Source organism: Echiichthys vipera (genome assembly GCF_963691815.1).
Source record: "Echiichthys vipera genome assembly, chromosome: 15".
NCBI lineage: Eukaryota > Metazoa > Chordata > Actinopteri > Perciformes > Trachinidae > Echiichthys > Echiichthys vipera.
This window is the reverse complement of record NC_139840.1, coordinates 27,141,347-27,153,171: the sequence shown is the minus strand read 5'-3', so window position 1 is coordinate 27,153,171 and position 11,825 is coordinate 27,141,347. Positions and strand designations below refer to the sequence as shown.

The window sequence follows — 11,825 nt, the reverse complement described above, 5'->3', positions numbered from 1 at the left end:
TAAAGAAGCCGGTGTTCCTCACTAAGAGCATGTAGAACAGGACAAAAGTGTGCTATTCACATATGTTTGTATGTGTGTTTGTAGGACCTGACAAATGGGCACAAGATTTTCCTGTAGCTAACGGGCCCAGACAGTCTCCCATCAACATTGTCCCCAAGGAGGCCCAGTATGACCCCTCTCTGAAGGCTCTAAAACTCAAGTACGACCCCTCCAACGCCACAGGCATTCTCAACAATGGACACTCCTTCCAGGTGGACTTTGTGGATGACTCGGACAGTTCTAGTAAGTACAGCTAAGCTCTTAGTGTTAGGACATAGAGCTTCAAATAAACATATATTTATATCTGCTGTATATACTCATGCACATCTGAGTGTAGTTTTGCAGCAAATATACAGTATTTTGCTGTAACAATATGCTGTAATATAGTATAATATAATATTATATATACGGTATATATACATGGGACATATTCATTTCCAGTGAGTATAAGCATTAGTAAACGTTATCTGGCTTTCTTGTTCATGCCTCCACCCCTGCTGTATGTACTGGAGCAGATAAGAGCGTCAGATGCTGTCAGCACTGTTGGAGTATCTGGAGGCCAACAGGACATCTGCACGACCTCACCCTGCTGCACTGACACTCAACGTTCATACAACAGCACGAAACATGACAAGCATCTCAATATGAATTTGAGCATAAACAGCAAGTTTGCATGAATATGCCTAATGAAGCCAAAGACAGACTGTGTGGTTTACTTTCAAGTGAAAACCTCATTGAATGGATACTTCAGTAATTTAATGCTGAGCAGATTCAAATCAGAATGGTCAAAGCAGAGGCAGATATCCTGAGTCCCAAAACACAGACCACAACAGTAACCTATCATTTTGGTTTGTTGCCTAGACCTAACCGTCACCTTTTGTTCTATAAACTTAACCATTACCTTTAATCGTCTAAGCTTAACCATCATCTTTAATTGTCTAAACTTAACCACCAACTTTAATTGTCTAAGCTTAACCATCATCTTTTGTTGTCTAAACTTAACAATAACCTTTAATTGCCTAAACTTAACCCTCATATTTTGTTGCCTAATATTAACCATCACTTTTTGTTGTCTAAACTTAACCATCACCTTTAATTGTCTAAGCTTAATCATCACCTTTAATTGCCTAAACTTAACCCTCATATTTTGTTGTCTAATATTAACCATCACTTTTTGTTGTCTAAACTTAACCATCATCTTTAATTGTCTAAACTTAACCATCATCTTTTGTTGTCTGAACTTAACCTTCACCTTTTGTCATCTAAATTTAACCATCACCTTTTGTTGTCTGAACTTAACCTTCACCTTTTGTCATCTAAATTTAACCATCACTTTTTGTTGTCTAAACTTAACCTTCACCTTTTGCTGTCTAAACGTTTCCTACCGTGCCAATAAGGACATTACCTTACATACAGAGCAGTACGAACCATGACCTTGCCTGACTTTTACAGCATGTGTAAAATGTGGTTGCGTTCCCCTTTAAAAACAGGTCACAGTGGTCGACAGATGTACTGAACATGGTTATCTGTGTTCTATGGATACAATAAAGCAAACCTACCATTTTAATTTACAGCTCGGACTGAGAGAACTATTGAAACCGTACTGACAGCTACAAACATTATAAAGTAGGATGACAAAGGAAAATGTACATTTGAAATCAAAAAGATACAATAAAGCATGGGATATAAATAAATAGAGGTTAATATGATCATATACAACCACAGTCCCAGCATGTTATTACTGGCGAGCATAGACATCCTTGATGTTAAAGCTGTCTTTACCTCTAATCCTTCTCTTGTTCAGCCCTGACTGGAGGTCCTATATCTGGAACGTACCGTTTGAGGCAGTTTCATTTCCACTGGGGAGCCAGTGATGACAGAGGCTCCGAACACACTGTCAACGGCATCAACTTTCCCTGTGAGGTACTAAAGCTACTGGATCTTCTGCTTTTAACTGCCACATACAGTAACAGGCTCTAAAATCAGGTTATGGAATAAACGGCTGACACATATTGTCATTGTCAAGAGTTAAAGGTAAAAATATCAAAGTAACAAATCTGTTTATAATGGTCTTTTTATTTTTTGTACGCAGTATTTTTCAAAACCACAGAGGATTGGGAAGAGGGCAGATACTGAATTGGACAGCTAAAATGTAAAAAAAAAAAAAAAAAAACTAATTTCTGGGGATTTATTCCAGCATCTTTAGCCCCAACATATTCAAAGTAACTATTTTTAAACCAATAAACAAATAATTGAATAAAAGATTCCCAGACTTGAATGCCTTCCAGTGAGAAGGGGCCTTTGACAGCAGTTAGATCTTCATGGGACACATAAATGACAGATAGACACATAAAATCTTGGACTCATGGACTGTGGATCAGTACCTCACACAACCACGCTTCAAAATATCTGAACCATCCCTCTAAATGTCAAACTGGCTCTTTGTCTTATTAGCTTCACCTGGTGCACTGGAACACTAAGTACCCTAGCTTTGGAGAGGCAGCCAGCGAGCCTGATGGACTCGCAGTGGTCGGGGTCTTTCTCAAGGTGAGTGACTCATCACTGACAAACCATCAGTCTATCACTGCACAACAGACCAGGGGAGGGTGCTTTAAAGTCTAATTACGTTGCAAAATCATCTTGTGGTCTTTTTCGGCACTTACATACATCAAATAAGCCATTGCAACAGTTTTTTTTGTGTAACAACTATTAACTGAGAAATCCGGTGGAGTCGCTAACAGTCGAACGTGGCCAACAGTGATTAGCTTGGGGCCGTATGGTGAAGACATTAAAACGTCTATTTTAACCACTAATACTGCTGAAAATAACAGCAAACCTCTGCAGCAGCATGAGAAGACTCCTTACACATTAACTGCAGCTGGTACAGGGGCCAGGAGGTAAGTCTTTAAAACACTCTTTTAATAAACTCTAGGTTCACTAACTACGTTGTTGGTGCTTTGTTTATTGTGTAGGGACTCTTCTCATGCTACTGCAGAGGTTTGCTGTTATTTTGAGCAGAGTTAGTGGTTAAAAAAGACGTTTTAATGTGTTCACCTTAAGACCTCGAGCTAATCACTGTTAGCCACGTCCGACAGTTAGCGACTCAGATTTCTCCGTTAATATTTTATAAATAAAGAAAACTGTCTCAATGGCTAATTTGATGTATGTAAGTGCCAAAAAAAAACATTGGATGATTTCGTGCGGGAATTACACTTTAAGTATTCATGCCCTGAGAGGGGCTACTGTATGTAAGTTTATGTAAGAAAAGCCAAATAATGAACAGTAATGATTGTATTTAAGTATTGTAAATTCAATTGAATGTGTATCCGTTTTGTGCTCCAGATCGGTGCTGCCAGCCCCAGGCTTCAGAAAGTTCTGGATGCCTTGGATGCTATTAAGACCAAGGTAAAAGCAACCGTCCCAGAATTCCCAAAACACCCCAAATGCTTCCCTGTTTCCTTCCTCACGGCCTGTGTTCTGACCTTCATTCTGACACTTGCAGGGAAAGCAGACCACCTTTGCTAACTTTGACGCAAAGACTCTTCTTCCTGCTTCTCTGGATTATTGGACCTATGACGGCTCTCTGACCACGCCTCCCCTGTTGGAGAGTGTCACCTGGATTGTTCTCAAGGAGCCAATCAGTGTCAGCCCTGCACAGGTACTTAACTTGCTTCACATACTTACTCGCTTTTCCTACAAAAGTGCGTTAATATACTTGCATTTAGCTACAGTAATTGTGCATGATGGTTATCCTGTGTATCCTACGTATGGCTGGTTTCATTCAAAAAATGTTCAGTACCGGTACCTTACCTGGCTGGAGGAGAAGCCACTGCTTCCAGCTGCGTTGTCATGGCCCTCTGTGTTAGAGTCAAGCCCCCACCACAGCCACTCCCTGGTTGATCCAATACTGAAATACCAAAAACTGCAGTTCTCTGAGTGTCCAGTAGGAGCAGGTTTCACAACAGAGCAGTTTCTCATTGACCCCCATGTTAAACAGGCCGTTTTCACAGCATCATTAAACCTGTTTAAGGCCTGGGACAAAAAAACATTCTAGTCTGTATGTTTAGGTCATATCTCCATGACAACACAGAGGGGGATGAATTTTTTTGTACCAGGCTAGTTTTTATTTTATTGGAGGTTAAAGTTTATGATGGTTAGGGGCGTGGCCTCTTGAGTGACAGCTAGCCTATGGCCCTCACTTCTCCTTGGAGATATACGTCAGTCAGATGGACATATCTCCCTCCCCCCAACGTCAGTTTTTTGGTAAAGGGAAATGAGGCGGAGTCAAAGTCTGACAAGATGGAGACTCCCGTAGGCGAGGACGATTGGATCAAGTTGAGAGAACGAACCTTGACGGAGACGCTACGTCCACTTTTTATACAGTCTATGGTTGGAGTGGAGTGAGTGCTCCAGTTTGGAGACCAGACACACACATCTGGTGTTCCTCCTGGTGAAAGATCTTGTAGTTGATGACTTCAAGTGGTATGGAATCAATAACAACTTAAAGACTCCCAACACAAGACAGCAAGTTTTGTAGTTTGAACAGAACAGCAAACTGACGTACATGACAATACATGAACTGTAGAGCCAAACATTGATATAACCGAACTGAAGCCATAGCTGGATTTCACAATCATTCAAATTTAAAGATAGCTTGGAAGGTCATATGCTTCAGTACAAGTACATAGAGCATGTGTCTATGTGGGTGTGCGTAAACATGCACACAATAGCTTGTGTGTATTTCTGGCAGTTACTAAATACAGAGATTTCTGTTGGCAGCCCACCTGCTGGTGTGGAGGTTGGACATGCTGCTTCAGCACAGGTTTTCAATCATGTAGTCTGGTGAGGCTGCTGCTCAAGTCTCCATAGGAAGCTCAAAGGGTGCAACTTAATATGAGAAAATAAAAGCTGTGATGTATTATGCTTCAGAGAGACTGAGAAATATCCTGAGAAGAGTCCATACATAGAAAACAAAGCACCAACAACGTAGTTAGAGAACCCAGAGTTTATTAAAAGAGTGTTTTAAAGACTTACCTACTGGCCCCTGTACCAGCTCCTCTCATGGTAAAGTCCATTCAAGTGGATTACCAAAGTCAATCCCAAAGGAAGGAGCCCATTGGTGCTTTGTTTTCTGTGTAGGGACTCTTCTCATGCTGCTGCAGAGGTTTGGTGTTATTTTGAGCAGTATTAGTGGTTAAAAAAGACGTTTTAATGCCTTCACCGTGCTGCCCCGAGCTAATCAGTGTTAGCCACGTCAGACTGTTAGCGACTCTACTGGATTTCTCCGTTAATAGTTGATACACCAAAAAAACTGTCTTGATGGCTGGATTTCCTCATCTATTTATTTTTCACAGTACATCCAAATACGCTCTTAAGACTTTGGTGTTCATCTCATTAAGTGTGCATGGTTTAAGGTGCCCCAATGAAAAACACCGTCAGTGTCAGAAGTTACATCATGCTAAGGAACAGGGTGGGTCTGAGCCTGTGGGCCTAGTGTTTCACTTAGATTACACTGACTGCCTGTATCTCCAGTGGGCAGTCTGCTCTTTATCTCTTTACATGATTAACACTGCCAGCATGTACCTCCATGTGACGTGAACATACATGCTTACTTTTACCTCCTTAAATAAATGATAAATGATAAGATGTGCTTTTGTAGAGAAATATTTCCTTTTTGCAATGCAGAAACGAAGCCACTGATACATCAAAGCACAGTGCAGCGCATACTATGTTGTGACAAAGTGCAAGCATTGCTGAGTAAAATTAAATCCTAGCTCACCAGCTAGCTAAAGGCTAAATGGCTCCCAGAGGAGTTGTTGTTTACGCCACACTTCTGTACGCATAAACAATTCCCCCGAAGAAGAAGACATACTTTATAAATCCCAGAGGGGAAATTCAATTTTTTCACTGTTTGCACATTTTACACACACAGGCCTGAAACACACACACACACACACACACACATGCAGGACCTATGCACATGCATTTAATGGAGAGATGTCAGAGCAGGGGGCTGCCCTTAGAAAGGCGTCTAGAACACTTGGGGGTTCGATGCCGTGCTCAAGGGATGTGAACATGATGAACACTTGGTTCCAGTAGCTCAGTGTTCAGAGTTGAGGCTGCCCTTAGAAAGGCGTCTAGAACACTTGGGGGTTCGATGCCGTGCTCAAGGGATGTGAACATGATGAACACTTGGTTCCAGTAGCTCAGTGTTCAGAGTTGAGGGAAATGAAGGCTGTTTCAATTGTTTCAATCTGAACAATATGGGTTTAGTGTCAACAGGGCTGTGTCTGGGTGATTAGAACCACAGCAGGAGGTGAGGCTGTCCTTTATAATGCAGGGTGGAAGAAGTGTATGTAGGGTGTGAGCTACATTTTGCTGGTCCTGTAAAATATTGACAGTATGCTATTTTGGCCATGCGTTTCTATTTTTCCATATCTTCATCATCATGGATCATGCATAAAATGTAGGTTATTATTAATGTATTCATTTATGAGGGTGGTTCATCACGAAGTCACTTTAATGATGCTGTTCTTCCACCATCAAAGTGTGGCGGCACAGTATCAAACAGAGTACATGATACTGTGTCCCGCTTCAGTTGGCCATATTTTGTCATAAAATTTGTTGCATTCATTCCACATTTCTTCTCATTCACAAAACATGATCAGGTAGTGTTTCCTTCAGACCCAGGGACTGTGTCATAGTAGAACATACACTACTGTATTGCTGGACTGTTTTCTCCTACAAAGTGCGCATTGATTTGGCCAACTGAGGATACAAGAGCTCATGGGAGTGTTTCATCATTCTGGTTCCTATGCAACACACACAACTGCATTGTCCATTTGCATCTGAGAAATGATTCTAAAAGTATGTCTCTCTGCGGTGTGTTACGTATAAAAGTAGTAAAAACGCAGAGCACTGGCCCTGGTTGTGCCTCATATGTATACCTGTGCCTAACTACATCATACACATACAAATACACCAATTTATTCTTCTGTAATGGCAGTAAACACAGCACATGGCTATTTTGATAGCTTTGCTATATTCAGAGCTCAACAAGATATTCAGGGCAGACGAGGACGGGAGCGTACCGATGTTCCCCGGGTCCTATGTTCCCTGCTTTTCATGGAAAGGGTCCTATGTTCCCCGGTCTGTTATTTCTACCTAGAATCAGTGCCAAATTCCATGGCAAAGAGGCTTATATAGACCCAAACACTACCCCCTAACCGTAACCCCTAACCCTAACAAAATGCTGGATTACACCTGCGAAGGCAGAGGCTTATGCGACCGGAGAACATAAAACCCTTTTGGGGGAAAAAGGTCCCATGTTCCCGGGGAACATAGGAATGACCCCCAGAGCACATGCCAGGACAGGGTCATTGATTTAAACATTGCCTTCAACCTCCCATCTGACATTTGTCATTTTGGAATTCTACAGCGCTCTCTGTTTCTACTGTGATGATGGAGCTATACGTGTTAGAAACGACACATATGATATTCCAGTTACTGCAAATGTATGTGCATTATATTTCAGATACCGCTTATGTGACTCAGTCCATGGAAATCAGACCTCAATGCTCTTTCTTCTTTCTTCTTGTCTGTCCTTCCTCATTAGATGGCCAAGTTCCGCAGCCTCCTCTTTACCGGAGAAGGAGAAGCTCCATGCTGCATGGTGGATAACTACCGGCCTCCTCAGCCTCTGAAGGGTCGTAATGTCCGCGCCTCCTTCAAATAAACCCGGCTTCATCTTCCTAGCTTCCTTGCCCCCCTTGCTTATCCTTCCCTCCTTTCTCAAACCTCCTTACTTCCATTTTTCTCCACATTTATACTTTACTTGCTTATACTAGCCGTACTGACATCAACTTGAAAAAATAGAGAAAAATTATGCTCACACTTTCTATGACATAGACAACCTGGATGTATCTTGAGTAAAATACCTGAGTCATTTTTAAGCTTTGACACTATTAAGACATGTGCCCCATTTTGTAATTTCAAGTGTCTCATATCCAGATAAAATACAGATAATATTTAAGACGCTTTAATTTACACTTAGCCACAGATATGTGTCAGTTTAGCAAATATTAGCTAACAGCTATCCATAAGCTAACACAGACACATGACGTAGCCTACCATGTTTATGAATTACAAGCAAGACAAAAGTGTTATCACCTCCAGTCACGCTGCTCCTTCACCCATACACATCAGTGTTCTGGTTGGAGCCGTTTCCCCTGATTGCTTTAATCAGACGGAGAACAACGGCTAATTTCAGCATCATGTTAGTGTGACTTGAGTTGCCATTATCAAGAGGACAGAGGAGACAGACCGTGGATTTATTAAGAAAATAAGACAGTGAGTGGATATTTCCACAGTCTTCTTACTAACATAGGTTACACTATGGTGTGCTGCATGGGTGATATATGTTTGTAGATAGACCCTGAGGTTAGCATCGCCTTGGTTCCCTCAACAAAAAGACAATGGGTTCTTTATATTGGCCTTTTTATTATTGCAGAAAATAAGCTCAAAGGAGGTGAACTAAAGTTTATGATAATTGCACGTTTTGTTCAACAAGATAATCGTCACAGATGAAAAGTGATCAGAGATCAATAGTAGATCAATCAATCACCAGAAATAAAAAGCTAACGAACTACACCACACTAGCTTCTAACTGATTTTACTTGTATGGCGTGATGATGTTTTTAGTCTCAGTTAGCCACTTGAAGGCAACCACCCTTTTAAAGACAAAACATTCCAATCTCTTAAGGATAGACCTTATTTAAGACATCACCTGACTTCGAGGTGAGGGAACCTGAAGTGTAAAAATGCCATCTCACTTCTGAGTTTTAGGACTCATTCCCGCAGCACTGTACTCTCACATATTAAATATATACTACATCTGCATCTCAAACCTCCTCTGAGGAGACTAAATCCCATTAAATCGAGATGCATGAAGTGACTAAGTGTAAATGTGGTAAGGGACTAAGTGTAAATGGGGTCATAGATTGTACACGTATGTGCCACTCATGGAATATTACATACACATCTGACTCTATGTCAGACACTGCCTTAATACAGACCAAGATAGCCTAAGAACTTTAGTCACAGGTACCAGAGGGACCAGCGCTACTATTTATAGTGTCTCTATGTGTGACAGTTCGCTTTATCATAGACAAAGTCGACCCTCTGAAATACAGACTACTTAGGCAGCTATATATGAGATGTGCTATGTATTACAAGTATTGGCAAAAGCACACCTAGCCTGTCAGAGGTGGATGTCATGCAGGAATATTTATCCAAATAAATGAATGATAATTCTTCCATACTTTTTAATATATGAATACTATGCTTTGCTTAGTTTGAAAATGAAATATTTTATCAACTTCCTGAAGCTTCTCTCTATGCGTTTTATTATGTTGTGAATTGTGCTGCCGTTTTATTGTGTTGTGAATTGTGCTGCAGACAGCTGTTCAGATTTAAAGCTATTGATTTTACTAATGCCTCATTTTATCAGTTAGAGACAAAGCCAAGTTACATTTTGCAGTGGTGACTACAGTTGTGCACTGTGGCCATCTCCCGTCAGCTGGCGCTTCTATACAACTATGTTTTTAGACTTCTGATCCCCTCATGATGGTAATGCTATGGACTGATCCAGTATGTTGTGAAAGATACCTAGTATATACTGATGATTCAGCTTGTGGCTATGCACGCACCAATGCATTTTGGATAATTGGAGCTTTTTATGCAAAAGTTATCCAGAACCCCAATGAGACACCTGCATTATATGGTCATGGCTCAACTCATCAGTGGCTCTACAGTACGGTTGTCGCTCCATTTAAGAATAAAAAACTATGACAACTGAACTACCTACCACCACAGTGCATTAGACATTGCCTTTAAGACTGTTGGACAGCTGTTAAACTGAAAAGAATGGAAAGGATCATTTACACACCTACAGTACCAGCACAGGTCATAGATTTTTTCATTGCATTCATAAAGTGTGTCAGTTATGCCTGCAGTTTCCACTCCATCTAACTCAACTGAGATCATGGCAGATATTCACGAGAGACCAGTGCAATGTTCCTTTTTTAGCTTTTATATCAATGAAACATTCAGCTTTCACAGTGTGGCTAGAGTGAACCAGATGTAACCTGTGTGTCACATTTCAGATGGAAAAGTGTTATTTTGTGAATCTGTCATCATAGAAAATAATTTTATCAATAAAAACTCATGCAACAACTTGCAGATGTCTCAAATTGTCATTCTATCTCTCAATTCCTAATCACACATTAGCATTCATTTGATATTCAGTACAGGATAACTCTAAAGGCTTTGTTGATTCACAGATATTGTACACCAGCCATGCAGGTGGCATGCAGATATAATGTTGGTCTGCCTGTATGTCCGCCACTGTCTCCCCAACAAATGGCCATCCAATATGTTCAGACATTTATGTTTTCCAGAGGATAATTCCTACCGACTTTGTTTATCCTCTGAATTTCCTCTAGCTACACCATCAGATTGATATTTGTTCTACTGAGTGAATTTTCTCAACAACTGTTTGTTGGATTATCATGTAATTTGGTCAAAGTTTGGTTTCCATTCCGTTCTTCCAACTCCAGCTCAAAATATTTTATTTGTCAAATATTTGACAAAGTATCTGCAAAACTAATGACTTTCCCATCAGCCTCTGCTGTTCATTGTGTTTAGTTGCAACCTGTCCATGCCAACTCGACACATACTACCGTTTTGTCAGGACCATAGACTGTATAAAACATGGACGCAGCATACCCGGCCATTGGGGTTCGTTCTCTGAACTTGATCGAATCGTACTTGCCTACGGGAGTTGCTATCTTGTCAGACTTTAGCCGTTTCACAATCTGCGTCCTTCTCTGTACTTGCGTTCTCATTGACTTTGAACAATTCCCCTCTGGGATTATTAAAGTATTTCTGATCTGATCTCATCTGACTTGTGAAACGTCATCAGTCGCAGCCCAGTAACTGTTCCAATTCTATAGTTCGCATCTCGCCAAGTACGGTCCAAATGCCGGGATGTGACTTGCTCCGCCCATTTTATCGAGGACGCATCAGAGGTGACTTATGTGGACTTCAGACGGCCAGGTATCCCAGAATGCATTTGCGTCCTCCCGTCCTCTGGAGTGTGGACTCCTGAGTCAAACTTGCAAAGTCTGAACTACTAAGCTCACAAGTCCGAACTTGGAATACTTTGTATTGAGAAACAGCTTATGACTCTTATGACGCCGCATTGCCTCTTACCTAAAAAGGGCATGTATGTGACGTTGGGGGAGGGAGATACGTCCATCTGGCTGACATTTACCTCTGAGGAGAAGTGAGGGCCAGGGGCTAGCTGTCACTCAAGAGACCACATCCCTAATTATTCATAAACTTTAAACTCCAATGAAATAAAAACTAGCCTGGTACAAAATATTTCACCCCCCTCTGTGTTGTCATGGAGATATGTGGTGGGGGCTTGGTCAGGACCCTTTAGTGCGTGTCAAACGTATGGCACTCCACTTCAGTCACTGTGGAAAAGAAAACACAGGGAAACACCTTTGTTAACATTGTGGATTCAAACAAAACCACATGGTTAGGTAGGTTTAGGCATCAAAACCACTTGGATAGGGTGATAAAAAACTTTGTCATCTCATCTTCAACCGCTTATCCGGGGTTGGGTCGCGGGGGCAGTAGCTCTATCAGGGGACCCCAAACTTCCCTTTCCTGGGCCACATTAACCACTTCTAACTGGGGGATCCCGATGCATTCCCAGGCCA

General features: G+C 41.3%; 1 protein-coding gene across 1 annotated transcript in view; it reads left to right on the top strand.

Moving 5' to 3' along the window:
* Positions 1–10,200, top strand: part of cahz (carbonic anhydrase) — an 11,306-nt gene extending 1,106 nt beyond the window's left edge. Inside the window, exons 2-7 of the mRNA XM_083928026.1 lie at positions 85–282; positions 1,844–1,962; positions 2,494–2,586; positions 3,382–3,444; positions 3,542–3,697; positions 7,655–10,200. Of these exons, the coding sequence (XP_083784152.1) occupies positions 85–282; positions 1,844–1,962; positions 2,494–2,586; positions 3,382–3,444; positions 3,542–3,697; positions 7,655–7,774 (749 nt within the window). The 3' untranslated portion in view covers positions 7,775–10,200. The remainder of the gene's footprint in view (positions 1–84; positions 283–1,843; positions 1,963–2,493; positions 2,587–3,381; positions 3,445–3,541; positions 3,698–7,654) is intronic.
* The last annotated feature ends 1,625 nt before the right edge of the window (positions 10,201–11,825 follow it).